Raw genomic sequence first — 17,639 nt, 5'->3', positions numbered from 1 at the left:
AGAGTAAATCTAAAGTAAAAGATCAAGTACTCTCTCCAGTACTTTTTTAGTTACTAGAGCTCTTGTGCTCTTTGCTTGTTTAAAGGAAGTCTAACTAATTAGATGTGTAAGACTTGTGGATACTCTACACCACCAAGGCATTTGAATGGCTTTACAAGCCATAGTCAGTTATATAGACATTTATTTGCAGACAAGACGTATGACCGCACAGTCCGTTAAAATTAAGCCCAAGCAAAACTGCATTATATGCTATGTTCCAGTCAAATGATTTTAAGGACTATTAAGATTTTAGTACTCTCACTCTGCAAAGAATTATTGTAATCCAGTCAGGTCAACTCTGAAATTTACCATCACTCTGACAAACTGTCATCACATCCACACAATCAAATCTGGAGTCTTATTCTCATTATCTGAGATTGATTAATATCGGTTTCAAAAGGGTCTCTATCTTCCCTAGTCAGACTCTGTAGCACAAGATCATTGCTTATTCATGAGCCTTCAAATCTTCGCCACAAATCACATTCTTCCCACTAAAGGTCAGTCAGCCAATCAGAAATGACAGCCTGTAGAATTGGTATGTTTATGCAGATACTGGCGCTGTCTTCCTCTGTCACAGTCACAGAAAGTAGACCTACATTTCTTGGTTTAAAGTTGTTTGGTGTCTAATGCACCAGAAATAGATCTAATCAATAGATAGGGTGCAACTACAGTGACTCTTACGTAACCTGTCTAGATTTTGACCAAGTCATATCCTGTCATGCAAAAGAAAAGCAAAAATGTTTCATTAAAAAGGTGAAGCTTTATTCGCATTACAATAATGCAAATAAATCTCGCTCTCATTACTGTAATGCCAACAGGCTTTTTTTTTTCTTTTTTTTTGCATGCCATAATTGTGATTAAAATATTGTAATGTAAAAATACAGTATATATTTGGAATGAACTGACTTTTTTTATTTTCTTCATAGATTTTGTAAGATTAATTTCCTAGTGGCACATAAAACATATTGTATGCATTATCTCATTTGTTTATTCAGAATCTGCCTCATACATTTTTCAAAAACAGCATATAAATAAATTATTTAAGCATGAAATAGGCTCTGTGGGATTTTAAATTGTCATTTCATTTGTTGGACTTAGGGCTGTTTGACAGCATGTGCTCACGTTGTCGGTGTTCATTTTAACATGCACAGCTAAACACGACATGTAGTCATGTTGATTTTAGATGCTATCAAACCTCGTATTACACTCTGACCTGACGTTCAAAACCTCTGGGAGATCTTCACTGGTCTGATGCAAGACATCCAAGTGACTTCTAAAGAGTACAAAGCAGTCAAACTCATTTCCAGTGATCGTACATTGTTTTAGTCCTGGTTTGCCCTTCAGCTGAATTTCAGTGGTGTTTGAGCTGACATTGTAGCAATCGGCCTCTTTTTCCATCCTGCATTTAAACTGATGCATTACTAGTTCCTGTCACTCTCTTTAATTACCGCAGCACTGCTTCCGGAGGCGCATTCATCAGCATGTCAGGGAGAGGCGCAGCTCTCGGGATGAGGGGGAGGTGGAGGTGGAGGTGGAGGTGGAGGTGGAGGTCTGTGGCGTTTTGAAACACCCGGAATGAGAGCAGGGCCTGTGGGCATGTGCAAAGAACCCAGCTGGAGAAACAGACCGAACGCCCGGCGCATTCGCCATCAAAACACCTGCGCGAGTCAGTTCTGTTTCACTGCTGCTTCGTATCACTCAGGCCAGGACTTTCTCTTTAAAGTCTAAATTTAAGTTTTTTGGCTTTTTGCCTGAATATGTTAGCCTTCTATGAGCTAGTGTGCACCAAAACAATGATAACATTTCAATTAAGAAGATAAGAATTCAAAACTTAAAGTCTATCACTTCCACCAATATGGATCAATGATTTTGATGACATCACTCTGCCTTCAGCTTCTCATCAGATTTTCTGTCCAATCAACAATCAAGTTATCTCTGGAATCTCAAGTTTCCCCCCCCCCACCCCCCCCACACACACACACACACACGCACATTATAAATAGTTGCGGAAGCTGTGTTTGTTCATACATTACTATTTTCTACTTGGTGAATGGGAAATAGTCCACTAGATATTGGATAGGGAATGATTCAGACAATGTACATATGTTTTCCATTGGGGCAAATGAAGTCTGGTTTCACGTTTGTGTCACGCAAACCGTCGCAGTGCACACACAGTCGAAGCGGCTCATATGCAGATATGTTTTCTGCCGCAGACCAGAAAACATATTGGATGTTTTCTTTTAATTTTAATTTTAATGATATTAGGAGGAGAAACTGTTCGAGATTTGGGGGAAACTTTGGCTTTACCGAGCTAAGCGGCTCTGGCCGAACTGTGATATAAATAAAAAAACGCTATAGGCAAATTTAAAAAATGAGAGGGGCTGTTCGATAAGTCCCGCCCTGTCTTCCTGTTTCAGTGGAAATTACTTCTACACATTGAATAATAATACATGTTTCAAGCACTTCAGTGGGCCTTTAAAATCAACATGAAATGGCATTTACAACCTATTTTACTTTCATGGTGACGTGTTTACATTTAAATAGGATTGGATAAGATTTGCATATTTAATGAGCTTCAACTCCCTTGTCAGTTCATGGGAGGGATTGTTTTGAAAGCGGCAATCGGAATAATTCTCTGACAGGGCTCTCAAAACGTATTTATCAAACAAATACAGTGTTTTATCTCTCATCCACCCGAGATGTATTTATTTTATGTATTACTTGTCCCGCCCAATCGTGGATATAAGCTCGAACCACACACACACACACACACACACACACACACACACACACACACGTGCGAATGCGCGCCCTTCAAATATCAAGTCAAGAAAGTGAACAACGCATGTTATTTCACTATTTAAGATTCACCGGCCTACTGACAGGCTTTCGGTTTGGTCGCCTGTCTGGAAGACCAGTCACAGAAAGTAGGGACACAAGTCGGGGGCATTTTGAGTTATTCCGAAAGTGTAGTCTCCAAGCTTTCCAACGATGTGTAACACATGGAAACATGGAGAAGTTGTGCCCATCTGAATGTAGGCATTTAGAAAAGTTTAAACGAGAGAAAACAGCCTCTAAAGTTTTGCAGTTCTCACCTGTTCTCACCTGCTGGGAGTGACAATAAGGCTCATTTAAATCTCATTTAGATAAGCCATACCCCCTGTAAAGCTGCATGGTTGCTAGTAACGACAGATGCAACGGGAAAAATCGGACCGCATACTATTAATAATAAAGGGTTGCAAATGATAACATTACCATCTTAAAGTCCATTATAGTAATGTTTTTTTTTGGCAAGTGATCCGATGCTAAAGATTACAATTAAAACGACACTTAAGAACAAAAGGTAGGTATGGGGAGGTCTAAACATGAGATAACGTGTATGTGTTCTTAGAATGAACACAAAACGACAAACTTTGGTGTTTATGGAAACACACCCCATAAGAAACAGAAAAGTATTCTTGCAAATCTTGTTGCCTCCAATGAAATAAGTCGTCCGGGCACACTTTCTGTTTGCCGGGATCTTCTTACTGGATGTACTGTGCGTCTTTTTGAAGGGGATAAAGATAGAGAAATGGGTAAAGTCCGTAACCATGGCAATAGTGTAGGGGTAAGGTGCATGTCATTAAGTTTTGACGCAAAACGATCAGAGGTTCGAATCCGCCTTTTCTCACACTCTCTAACCGAGAAACACTTATTGATAAACACATGTTAGATGCTTTATTTCCCCTTTTCTAATATTTTCTCAATTCTTTTTGAAAATAAATGCCTTTCCGATCTGATATGTGATGGCAACCGATGCTAAAGACTACAGCCAGCAGAGGGAGCCATTCCCGCATGTTTTCAACCCGCACATGGGGTATAGAGATCACACTCAGAGCTCAGCTCAGCTGCAGCCTCAGCCATTGATGTTTAAAAGTCTTCTCAAACTAATTCCTATGAAAGTTAAGCTTTCAAAAGCATGAACTATAAACGAGCCAGACTGAACATGCGTTGTGAATCTATGCCGCGGACGCGTTTACCTCAGCTCTCATCACGAGCTCATCCATGACTGTCAATATATCTGACTCCTGCAGCGTTTTGGGCTGTGAGACTCCCTCAGTGGCTAAATCACATATTGAACACACTCGTTCAGTTTTTAATTGTAGTGTCTGTTCTCTAACTGAACTGATGTTATGAAAATGAATGTGGTCGCGGTGGGAATGTGATCACTGATTCAGTAATCTAGTAGGGGTGGCTTTGGGAATGGCCTCACAGGGCAGCGAAGCATTCTGGGAATTGTTGTCTTTCATCCCCATGAGACAAAAATACATTGTCTGTCTTTTCTCAGTCTAGAAAGCACCAAATAAAAAAATTATTTCATATTTCTACTACATTAATTACCCAGTTTAAAAACAGATTCTTCTTCCCAGCGCTGAAGTACTCCTTTAATCTCACTATGTCTGCAAATCCAGTGTCGACATATGTCTTGTTTACAAATGATTATCTTGCTATATCTTCAGCGTGTTTACTGCTCGTTTAGCTCCAAAAGTCGGTGGACGGGGCAACAGAAGCAGCGTTCACATTTATTTGTAGTGGCGGTGTTTCCCTCTTGATTTGAGAGCACTCATTTGCTGGGCCTGGTGTCTATAAAAGCTTTTCTTTTACTAACAAGGACATTTTCAGCTCTGAAACTTCTTATATTACCTTGACCTTTTATATATCAAAGGCTCAAGGGAAAGTTGATTTCTCAATTCATCACCCCTTTAAGACCGTATAGGCTATGACAAAAGATGCTAGACTAAGACACTCTTCTTTGCTCTTCAAATACATAAAATATTAGATGTTATATAGGGCCAGATTTACTAGCATCTTGTGCCAACACAAACCCTCTTTTGGCATTAAAAAACAACTATCATGCAGACTTACTGAAGATATGCTATGAAAAAATGTGTGTGTGTGTGTGTGTGTGTGTGTGTGTGTGTGTGTGTGTGTGTGTGTGTGTGTGTGTGTGTGTGTGTGTGTGTGTGTGTGTGTGTGTGTGTGTGTGTGTGTGTGTGTGTGTGTGGCCTGGTAATTCCTACTTTATAGGGACAAAATGTCCCCACAAAGATGGCAATATCCGAAATCCTTGTCCTTGTGGGGACATTTTTAGGTCCCCATGAGGAAAACATCTTATAAATCACACAGAAGGAGTTTTTTTGAGAAAGTAAAAGTGCAGAATGTTTCCTGTGATGGGTAGGTTTAGGGGCAGGGCAGTGTAAGGGGGATAGGATGTACAGTTTGTACAGTATGAAATCCATTACGCCTATGGAAAGTCCCCATAAAACACGACGTGTGTGTGTGTGTGTGTGTGTGTGTGTGTGTGTGTGTGTGTGTGTGTTTGTGCGTGCGTGCGTGCGTGCGTGTGTGCCAATGGAGAAAGAAAGTTGTTATTAATGACTGTTTGTCATGTGTGGGATCTTGTTATTTTTCTGTGTGCGAGCGGTGCCGGCACAGAGGAATTTTCCCGCTGCTGGTATGACAAGAACTTATTGAATCATGAATCTTCCTCCCTGTTCTTCATCATGAGCCTGCTCATCCTTGACACTTCCAGTTGTCCCATCAACTCCTCATCATAATACAGCTCGTTTTACAAGTAGTGTGGTTTAATCCGCCAAGTAGATGATGTATAACACAAAAAGGCTGCTGAGGTTTAAATGGTCCTGGAGACTGCTGCAGATTACTGTCATTGTGGACAATATTTAACCCCCTTAGGTGGAAAATGTTAACTAATCGTTTAAATGGCTATTTAGCGTTGTCAGTAGAGCATTCTACTTCTACTTTTCTTATTTCATATCCTGTTAAACTTAGAAATGTCTCATGACAACTCTCAGAATAGTTTTAGCATGTTATTGAATATGGAAATGTTAATGTGTTTGGTCTTGGCAGCCTAAATCTGCTATGCTGCTGCTGAGCAATTATAGAACAGCCATACTTTCTACTGCTAATAGATACAGAGATATGCTGCTGTGAGCATGTAAGATATGCTGCTGCTGCATGTATAGTTAGATACATAAATCATGTAACCGATCTAGACAGGTGGAGCTGAGGTAGCGTGTTCCAGAATAATTCTGATAGCGCACTCCAGTACTAGCGTAAAGCAAACAACAAACCAGACTGTTTAAATGTTGAGCAACCAATCTCATTGGCTGCAGGATCAACAGAGGCCAATCAGCTTGTGCCATGCTGTAATGATGTGATCACTTGCAGATTGCATGTAAAGGACCGGCCTTAGACTAATCCAGAATTAGGTATATGGGTTCAGTCGGGATATTTAAGTAGCTTTTATAAACATGCCTTATAAACATAAACACCATGGTGTGCACATATTTTAAGACATGCCTTTGGAAGTTGCTTTTAGTAAAGCAGCTCAAGCATGTATTTTCGTCTGGGACTAGCTTAAGCCTCATCTGTAAAACCAGAGGATAGAGTTTCGTGATTAAACTAGACATTTTTTCATTTTCACTTTAGTTTAAATTTTAGAAAAGATGCTATTATGGGTCAGTGACATATTTGTTTGGCCAAGTGCGTTATTTTCTTTTTAAATAATTGTATAAATTTATGACATCACATTGTTCTATAAAACATTTAGTTTGAATTAATTTTTAGTACATTTAAATAATACAAATTATTTTATGTTTTGTTATCCTAAACCCTCAAAATGTCAGGTGGTGCAAATGTCCAAACTAAGAAAACTATTTAATATGGTGTCTATGTTTTTTGTTTGTTTGTTTTTTCATTTGATAATGAAAAAAGAAAAAATAGGTTTGAAACCTTTTTTTATAAACAAATTTGATAAATATCAGTAGTTAAAAATATGGGTAGGTTGGTACAGTTTCCATATCAAGTGCTACAACTACAGTATATATAGATCTGGCATAACATTATGACCACCTTCCTAATATTGGGTTGGTCCACCTTTTGCTGCCAAAACAGCCCTGAACCATTGAGGCATGGACTTCACTAAACCCCTGAAGGTGTGCTGTGGTATCTGGCACCAAGATGTTGGAAGCAGATCCTTTAAGTCCTGTAAGTTGTGAGGTGGGTCCTCCATGGATCAGTCTTGTTTGTTCAGCACATCAAACAGATGCTTAATTGGATTGAGATTTTGGGAATTTAGAGGCAGAGTCAACACCTCAAACTCAATGTTGTGCTCATCAAAACATTCCTGAACCACTTTTGTAGGGTGCATTATCCTACTATCCACCCACTTTTGTAGGGTGCATTGTTCTGATGCTCACGTTCAATGTTGGTGACTTCGGCGGTGGACAGGGGTCAGCGTGGGCACCCTGACTTGCCCCATAAGCAACAAACTGTGATGCACTGTGTAAAGTGACACTTTTCTATCAGAACCAGCATTCAATTCTTGAGAAATTTGAGCTACAGTAGCTCATCTGTTTGATCGGACACATGAGCCAGCCTTTGCTCCCCAAGTGCATCAATGAGCCTTGGCCGCCCATGACCCTGTCACCGGTTCTCCACTGTTCCTTCCTTGGAGCACTTTTGATAGAGACTGACCACTGCAGACCGGGAACAGCCCACAAGAGCTGCAGTTTTGGAGATGCTCTGACCCTGTCATCTAGCCATCACAATTTGGCCCATGTCAAACTCGCTCAAATCCTTATGCTTGCCCAATTTTCCTGCTTCTAACACCAACTTTGAGAACAAAATGTTCTCTTGCTGTATAATATATCCCATCCACTAACAGGTGCCATGATGAAGGGATAGTCAGTGTTATTCATGTCACCTGTTATTTTCTTACCCCTGGTCATAATGTTAAGCCTAATCAATAATATTTGGTTGCACCGCCTGTTAAAAAAAACTTTTTTGAAGCTGTATCTGTCAATGACCCATATGTGATTGTCATTTTTAAGTAAAAACTCACTTAATTGTAGTATTTATTTTGTAGCTGTTATCTCCACAACTCCCTCGCAAATAATGTTTTTGCTTCAGTCATAAAATGCGGTTCTTACTCACTTTCATAACCCAACTCTCCAAACAGGACTGACAAGCATATTCCAAAGTAACGACTTCTTAAAAGTGACAAACTCTCAATTTCCCACAGAAAAAAGAGAAAGCTTCAGTCATCAAGAAAAACAACGCCTACGCCGTCGCTGTGGCTAACTACGCCCCTAACATCACCAAGGACACGGTCCTCCCCACCATCGCCAAAGGGAGCGTAGCCGAACCAGGAAAGACCAAAGCCGACGGGAAACCAGCCGAGGCGAAGAAAACCTTCAACAGCGTGAGTAAAATCGACCGCATGTCCCGTATCATGTTTCCAGTTCTCTTCGGGACATTCAACCTGGTTTACTGGGCGACGTATTTGAACAGAGAACCTGTGATCAAAGACATGGTGCCCTCTTATTAGCCGGCGTCCAGGATTACGACGGGTTCCACTAAGCAGGATTAAAGACTAGGCCAAAACCACCCAGGGACTCTGAATATAATCACGCTCCGACGCTCTTTCCCATCTGCTCCAGACAGACGTGTCGTGGATTGTTGCAAGATGCCTTTCTATCTCTCTCTATCTTTCGCCGCTCTTTTCTACAGCTTTTTCAACAGTGCTTTTGAAATGACATTTGCCTTTGTACATATGTACGTAGTGAAAATTATGTGTTACGTTTGTTTTGACATGTTTTGCTCTGTGAGAATATGACTTTGGACCTCTCTCTGTGATATAGATTAGCAAATTATAGTGATTTATTTATTTATTTGGTTTCACTTTATTTCGATCAGTCATTATACTAACTGTAAGTAAGTTTGCCGCTACATATCATCACTCAGAGTATAAGTAGATGGTTAGGTTAAGTTTAGGGTTAGTAGAATAAGTTTACATGTATTTACAAAGTTAGAGGAATGTCGATTGGGGAGCATAAAAATAAAGTGTTATCAGATATTAAGTAGACACTACTAATAATCTAATGAGAGTTAGTTGACATGTAGGCGCAACGTTACTTATAGTTAACAGAATGTCTAAAGGGGACCATCAATATAAAGTGCTACCATTCATTTATTTATTTGGTGTAAATGTTACAATTTTCCGTGATGGTGCTTGTTTTTGACTAGCCTTTTTTTTATCTATAAGACCAAGCTCTTTTGTGCTTATGGTCTGATATTTTGTGCTGGGCCCATTCATACACACACACACACACACACACACACAAAAAAAAAAAAAAACAACAACCATGAAATCAACCGTTTACACACATTACTCTATCTTTATCATGTGATTTTATTTCCTTTTGTTAAACCAGGAATGTTCTATTTAACAGCATTTTGGATGATAATGTCCGTTTACTTTTTTTTACTCTACATCCCTTTATAAAGGTCTCTAATGCAGCAGCATATATCAGGGTGGTGTGGGAAGCTCATGCAACCTGGACTTTAAAGTCATTTTTAAATATATATTTTAAAACTAAGTTACCTGGTTGCCTTAAAAATTTGAGTTCATTGGAATAAAACAATTGATAAAAAATGAACATTTTTGAGAATTGAAAACCTTTATTAAAATATTATTATTATTATTATTATTATTATTATTATTATTATTTATTTATTTATTTATTTATTTATTTATTTATTTATTTATTTATTTTTAAGAAGCATATTGGGTTATTGTTTTTATTTTTTTCGTGATGATGCAGTGAAACATGTTAGATTTATTTTCATGATTTATCAATTTTTTATGTGGTTTAGATATAATATTTTGAGTTCCCTTTCAGTCGGTCACGTTCTATGTATGTCAGAACTGAACCGACGAATTGAGATCCCGATTCGTCGGTTCAGTTCTGACGTACGTCTCCATTCCCTCCTTCAGAGAACGAGGGTTACATACGTAACCGAGACGTTTCTATTTATAACCAATGTCCTTCATTGTATCAACAAAAAAATTTTATTTCAATAAACTGAAAAATGTAAGGCAACTAGGTTACTTACTTTTTTAAGTTAAACCAACAATATTTTTTTTACAGTATGAGTAAAACTACTCAACAACAATGCAGTCTGGGATTTGATTTTTACCCATCAGGAATGTATTGCATTGTTAAAAACAAGGTTTAGTGATTTTAGCCAACAAGGAAATTTCATAGCCGGAGCAAATTATTATATTGTAGTGAAAGATTAGAAATTCAAAAAAATTTCTTGAAATTAGTCTTAAGAATGTAAATGGAGTCCATTTTTATTCCATATGACTTTAAATGTAACTAGATTTATGCTTCATCATAGTTCATTAATGCACTATTGACTCTTTTTTTTTTTTTTTAAATGCATACAATAGTGTGCCATATATGTCCTTGAAAGGGAATCTAAAGTATTTTGATCGCCCCCTGGGGGCTGGCTGCACTATAGGTCTTAAACCCCGCCCTCTCCATGTAATCAAATGAGACGCTAGCCAAATTAAAAAAATCTAATTATACTTCATTTTAGGCTGATGCATGTTCAATTGTCAATTTTTCCAGTAGGTTTGGTTTTAGTTAGTTATTTGACGTTATAAAAACAGATATGACGTCATGATTGACAGCTGTACTTGAGATTGAGTCTGCCGTGGCTCCACCTCAGGATCTGCGACTGTGCGGGCTCCGATTGACACAATCGCCAACATCCAGATATTTTTGCTTCATTTTTCTACAGTGAAGAAGCGGAGGATCTTTTTTTACAGTCTATGGTATTAAGTAGCAGCAGGTTGAGCTTTCCTCACACCCTTTCTTCAAAGGTGAAGTGTGTCATTTTTTTGAAGTTGAAATATTTTCTCCTTGTCCGTGCAGGTTTATTGTGCAGAAACAATTATGAAACAAAATGTATAACCTATATTATAGGTTGCCTTCTTAAAGAATGTGAACACTGTGGCTTTGTGGCACTTTCAGAACTAGCCTGATGTGGGCGGGGCTTTTTGTATTGCAACCAATAGCAGACATGGGGAGTGTTTGGAATCAATCTGATTGGTGGCGCTAGTAATGCAGAAATGGCACACTTCATTTTTAATGGTGGATCTATATAAACATGATTTCATGTTCAGAATTTCCTAATTTTGCCACTGTGCTTTCCTGTTATTGAACTCTTACCGACGATGTTTTCTTTGGACCAAAAGACCGAAGTGCTTCAACTATTGCATGTTTACGACAATTGTTTACCCTCCAAAATGAAGCTGAATATTTCTAAAATTTAGCATACTAAACATGATGCAGTAAAATCGTAGAATTGTCACTGACTGAATTCTGCTAATCCAAAATGCCTGTCACAGAGTAGACAACTTTTAATTTTTTTCTTTTTGTATATATGTAAGGAATATTTGTTAATGTTGATGTTGTACACTTGTGTGTAATGTTTTATGTTGACTGTTTGTACAGTTTTATACACAAAAAATAAGCATTGCAGAGTTTCTTATTTGTTAGTTTTTTTTTCAGTCAGTTTTAAGTTATTTCTAAGGGAAAGATGATGTTCATTCAAGCATGCTGCAGCCTCAGTGGCTCTATAGAAAATGATACAATTGTTCTGGAATGGTATTCATTGTTGTTTACAATTATTTAACATTATTTATTACTGTTAATTTATTCATTATAAAAAATATACTTTTCTAATGTTTAAGAGTTCAAATCAAAAAGTGTCAAGATGTTTCTCAATATTTATTTAACTATATATTTATTGAAATATATACATATTAATTTATTTCTCAGTATTATTTGACATGCTATCATATTAAATCTATTTTCTGTGTGATAAAATATTGTTTGGAGCTCTGCTTTAATTTACACATTTCTTTGATTGTATTAAATGGTGGTTGCATCTTCGTTATGCATAAAATGATTGAGCAATAAAAAAAGAGGTGACGTAAACTCCCTGGAATAGTAAAGAGCTTTCCACACTCTTACCTCAAACTTACCTCTCTCTCTCTCTCTCTCTCTCTCTCTCTCTCTCTCTCTCTCTCTCTCTCTCTCTCTCTCTCTCTCTCTCTCTCTCTCTCTCTCTCTCTCTCTCTCTCTCTCTCTCTCTCTCTCTCTCTCTCTCTCTCTCTCTCAAAACAAGGTTTTTTTTGTTTTTTGTTTTTTGTTTTTTTCTTGTTAGGTGTTATAACTGATCTGTCAATCAGCTTTTAATGATATTATTATTTAAAGGAACAATACATCCAAAAACGAAAATTTATCTCTAAATGAACCCACTTACGTGATGTTCTAAACACATATGCTGTTATTTTTATGGTGTTTTTGTCTTCTTTTTGGAGCTTTACAGACATGGGCACAATGAAGCTGCATGAAGATTTTTCAGCAATTCTCAGAAAAATACCAGCATACGAGTTTGGAACAATATGAGGGTGAGTATAAGATGGCGCTTCCACTTTTTTTATGCGCTTTGACATTTCATTTACACAATGTTTGGTTAGAGAACAGACACTACAATTAAAAACTGATTGTGTCTGTTCAATATAATGTGAGTGAGCCGAACGAGAGTCACGGCCCAAACGCAGCAGGAGTCAGATTACATTCATCACGAGAGCTGAGGTAAGCTAGCCTAGAAATCTAGACGATGCACCCTAGCAGCAGCAAATCTAATCTGCCTGCGAGTGTCGTCTAGCAACTCTCAATACCCTTCTGAGCTGTAATCACTAAACTCTTGCCAGGCCAATCACATCGTTTATAGAGTCGGTGGGCGGGGCCATAATGACGACGGCCAAGTTGCGTTTGCGTGCTTCTAGTAAACACAGAAAACGGCAAACGGCGGTGTTTCGAATCAGCTTTGACTGCGACTCTGGAAGACTTGGAGTTACGCTTTTCTCTGAGAAAAGAACAAAGAACGGCACTGAAGTCATTCTTAAAAAGGGAAGATGTGTTCTGAGCTTTGCCGACCGGATACGGCGAATGTTTAATCTATCAACAAGCTCTGTTTCACCTTCGTTGCTCTGGTTGGTGGTAGCGCTATCCTATCGCGTGCAGAGGGAGTTTGAAAGACAACCGTTTATCCCGCCCCTCGGATTGAGCTGTCAATGGTGAGTTTCCAGACCAAACATCTTGATGAGGGTCTGGCTTGTCAGGCTAGAGATAAGCGCGTCCACGGCATACATTCACAGCGCGAGTTCAGTCTGGTGCGTTTTCAGTTCATGCCTTTGGAAGCTTTGAAAGTTGAAAAACTCACTATGCTCCAAACTACTCCATTTACATGAATGCCCGCAGCTGGCCGAGACGAGTGCTGTAGTCTTTAACCCCTGGCTCCTCCGCAAAATGACAATATTTGCTTCATCTGAGGATTTTTTTCCGGACATAAAATACATAAATCTCACTTCTGAGGGGGATATGAGGGGGGAAGCATGATCATTCAATTATACTCCAGGGTTTCTACTGACACAAAGCCAAATGCTAATCGCTGAAGTAACCCTTTAACAATCAGGCATGATAATTCAGCATTTTTAGTCATTACATTGAACAGCAGATCCATGTGGACGGGGGATCGTTTTGTACGGTGGCCCAGCAGTGCAGCCGTACTAATTTAAACCAATTAAAATTAAACCACAACGCAAAGAAATCGCCACAAAACAACGGAATTAAACCACAACGCAAATAAATCGCCACAACACAACGGAATTAAACCACAACGCAAAGAAATCGCCACAACACAACGGAATTAAACCACAACACAACGGAATTAAACCACAACGCAACGGAATTAAACCACAACACAACGAAATCGCCACAACACAACGGAATTAAACCACAACACAACGGAATTAAACCACAACACAACGAAATCGCCACAACACAACGGAATTAAACCACAACGCAAAGAAATCACCACAACACAACGGAATTAAACCACAACACAACGGAATCGCCACAACACAACAGAATTAAACCACAATGCAAAGAAATCGCCACAACACAACGGAATTAAACCACAACACAACGAAATCGCCACAACACAACGAAATTAAACCACAACGCAAAGAAATCGCCCACAACACAACTGAATTAAACCACAACGCAAAGAAATCGCCACAACACAACTGAATTAAACCACAACCCAAAGAAATCACCACAACACAACGGAATTAAACCACAACGCAAAGAAATCACCACAACACAACGGAAACAAGGCACAACACAATGAAATCATTTCAACCACTTGGTGGAATTGGCAGACGCTCCCTTGGGCATCAAGCGCCGTGATCGCGAGTAAAAACGTTCACAACTATAAATATGCAGCTTTCTAACTTTTTTGCACTCCGAGAGCCCCCTCGAGGTCGTCAGCATTTCCGTTGTGTTGTGGTTTAATATAGTATGGCTGCACTACTGGGCCGGAGATTTGACGACTGTACAAAAAAAGAAAAAAAATACATGCGCTTTTCAGTTTTGAGTATTCATTGTCATGTAAACATACTCTAAATGACAGTATTTTCATTTTAGATGAACTTTTCCTTTAATTGTAAATGTGAAGAAGAATCAATAAGTTGTAAATCTTTGCAAATGAATCACCAAGACCAGCTAAGTTCTCACTAATGTCTGTTCCCTTCTAATGCGTATGTTGTTTCCTATAATGTAAATGTGAATTTGGGCACATGGCCAGAACAACTGAACTGCTTTAGTCCTTTAAAGGCTGGCACTCATTTTAATTCATTCTACTTACTCTTTCAACAGCTTCTTGCTAAACAAACAACAAAAACAAATATATGATTACTTCTGGGTCTGATTCATTCATTCATATGTCTTTTTAGGGTGTTATATTGTTTCCCATTGTTCAGTAATGTTACATGCTTTATATATTTCTTTTGTTGTTATTTGCCAATATTTAATGCCATGTTGCATGATACACAATAAGATTTTTGGTCAAAGACTGTGACATCTTCTAAAATACTGTAGAGTTTGATTAGACGCATCAATGGCAAAAGATTCCTGTTTTCTCCTTCCCTTTAAAGTGTTAGTTCACCCCAAAATGAAAAAAATCTGTCATTTATTACCCACATGTCGTTCCGAACCTGTAAGACTTCATTTATGTCCTGAAGATGAATGAAAGTCAAACAGGTTTGGCACAAAATGATTAATGACAGATTTTTCACTTTTGAGTGAACTAACCCTTTAAAACCTGGAAAAATGGATCTGTGAATTTCAGTCAAACTACAAAATACTAGGACAAATCTTAAAGCACGCATTTGGCTTTAGGGTGTATAATGAGCTCAGTACATCATGAGATACAGGGATTTCTCTTCAAAACTTCTCAATGGGGTCAGACAGAGAGGAATTAAATGCTATGAGCGTGACATGCGATACTTCAGCTAACTCCACATTCAGATTGATCTTAGCGGAGGAGGCTTCTCTCCGTACCGCAGCTTAACTTTCATATACTCCGAAGCTCTGAGATCCATCGTCAGATCCATGAGACAATTCCATTAGCAATACACTGAGGGCAGGGAGTTAATGACCAACGATTTCTAAACCAGTGCCTCAATTAGGTCAAGAACTGTTTGAGTCTGGGTTTATTTATTTATTTAATCCCTTTGCCTTGACCTCAGTTAATAAAGTGCTCAGTCTATGTCCATACGGCACAGCAAACCTGTCAAGAATATTGCCTGGGTGATATTATAAGAAAGAGTTAAGAAATTATATTTTGTTTCATAACATAAGCCTGTGTTTAGGACCACTGGGATTATTTTGGCATTGCAATGCCATTTTTGGTTGTTTTTTGCACTATTTGTGACAAGTAAATTCTTAGTGATGTAAATGCAAGGAAGAAAACAATCTCATTAACCTTGCTTTGTCTCAGATGATGACTTCTTTGTCCTGTGTTGGCCACCTTAGCTTCCATATGTGCTTCGAAAGGACACAATAAAAACGAAAAGTGTCAGAATAATTTACCACTATTAACACAAATAATTACAGAAGTACGTCAAGCATTGACAGTTAGATGATCTTAGAAGTCGGGAGTTTTTCACAATCACACTGAGCATCTACAGCACCTGTAACACTGGTAGGAGGACATTTCCATTCTTAAGCCAATTCTGCTTCTCTGTTTGGGATCAGGCTATTTTAAGTCTGGGGAAAAGTTTGCAGTGATCCAGTAATCGAATTCATTCAAACAAACAGTCCAAAACAGAGCTAATAAGAAGGCCAGGGTGATTACATCAGACATGTCAGGGAGAATAGAGACTTTTTAGTGAATTATTCATCCAACTGTTTACTTTGCTTTAAAACACGAGCTCCAAGTAGAGCTTCAATTTTGGTACCGCACAGGAGTCGTACGGTAAGCCCATGATAATCGGTTATATTGATGCACAAAGAACAAACCATGTGCACGCCCTTGATCACTGATCTCACGCTACAGACACATTTCAGTACACTCAGGAAGGATAATGTTTGATTTGTCACATGTACTTTGTTGTGTTTAGTAATTGCAGGTTTATGCAGTCAATTAGTTGATTTAGGAGGGTATTTTTTGGCATCTCTGTGTGGTCCTGCTTGGTATCATATCTTGACACGTATATAATCGACAATCTCATCGTTGTTGATCTGTACACATACACTGTGAATTCTGTAATGTTGTTTTTTTCTTTCATGGGTGCTTAGGTGTGTATAACTTTATTATATAATAGAATTATATGGACTGCTTATATTTGGTTATTTTGATGTCCTTTTGGATTCTCCAATGATCCTTGAAGCTTGCAGAAAATACAGTTTTGTGAGAGTCACCCTTCAATCTGATTGTCTTCTTTGCTGTATAGCAAATTATGACAAAATTAATGTGTTTAACGAGATAAATGACATGCTTAATTTTTACGAAAAGTGTGTGATTGAGTGTGATTAATCATGATTTTTTTTTTTAAATCATCGATTAACAGCTGTATTATTGACCTCATTATTGTGTACAACAATATAATCAGTTTATCAGTATTATTTTAAAGGGGTGGTTCCGTGTTTTTTTTTTTTTTTTTCTAAGCTAAGTTGTGTTTATGGGGCGTAGTATAACAAGTCTTAATACTTCTTTTTTTTTTTTTTTATGCCATATTTTTCTTATATTTGACCTTTATTCCACACCGCTGTCTCCACTGTCCTTTAAACGGTTTCGTTTGCTTTCTGATTCTATGAAGCCCATCCCTCCGAAAAACGTAATGGTCTGGCCAGATGTAGTTTCCTGTATTTTTATTGGCTGAAGTGCCAAGCACAGGTTGTCTGGAATCGCCACGCCCCTTACCATTACAGGCAGAAGTCACATCTGCGGTGACTAGCAAGAGTTTATGATGTCACCAACCCAGGAAGAAGCTCGTTGTAGTCCGAATCGGCAAACTGACATAACTTTAAAAGACAATATCTCTGTTTGCGTTGAAATTTCAGCGCTGTAACTTTGCAGATACTGTTTATGTTCAAGCAGCAACATTACACACTAACTAAAGTTTAAAAAAAAAAATGAAATCGTATGCCACCACCCCTTTAAAAAACGTATTTTCTTCTGCTTGGATTGTTTCAGTTATGGTGGGTGGGCTGTGTTTTCAGTTAGTTACCGTGGTTATTTATTGTTTGTTTATCGGTTTCACCTGTGAATTGTTCTCATTGATTTGGTTTGTCTGTCTACATAAGCCTTGTGTTTCTTGTCTTTAAAGAAAC

At 38.3% G+C, this 17,639-nt stretch overlaps 1 protein-coding gene across 1 annotated transcript in view; it reads left to right on the top strand.

The window, feature by feature from the left end:
• LOC137092639 (gamma-aminobutyric acid receptor subunit alpha-2) overlaps positions 1-9,531 on the top strand; it is a 97,559-nt gene extending 88,028 nt beyond the window's left edge. The window contains exon 10 of the mRNA XM_067456983.1: positions 8,123-9,531. Coding sequence (XP_067313084.1) covers positions 8,123-8,428 — 306 coding nt within the window. The 3' untranslated portion in view covers positions 8,429-9,531. The remainder of the gene's footprint in view (positions 1-8,122) is intronic.
• The last annotated feature ends 8,108 nt before the right edge of the window (positions 9,532-17,639 follow it).

Source organism: Pseudorasbora parva, chromosome 11 (genome assembly GCF_024679245.1).
Source record: "Pseudorasbora parva isolate DD20220531a chromosome 11, ASM2467924v1, whole genome shotgun sequence".
NCBI lineage: Eukaryota > Metazoa > Chordata > Actinopteri > Cypriniformes > Gobionidae > Pseudorasbora > Pseudorasbora parva.
The sequence above is the reverse complement of the archived record's forward strand: the minus strand, read 5'-3'. Positions and strand labels throughout refer to the sequence as shown.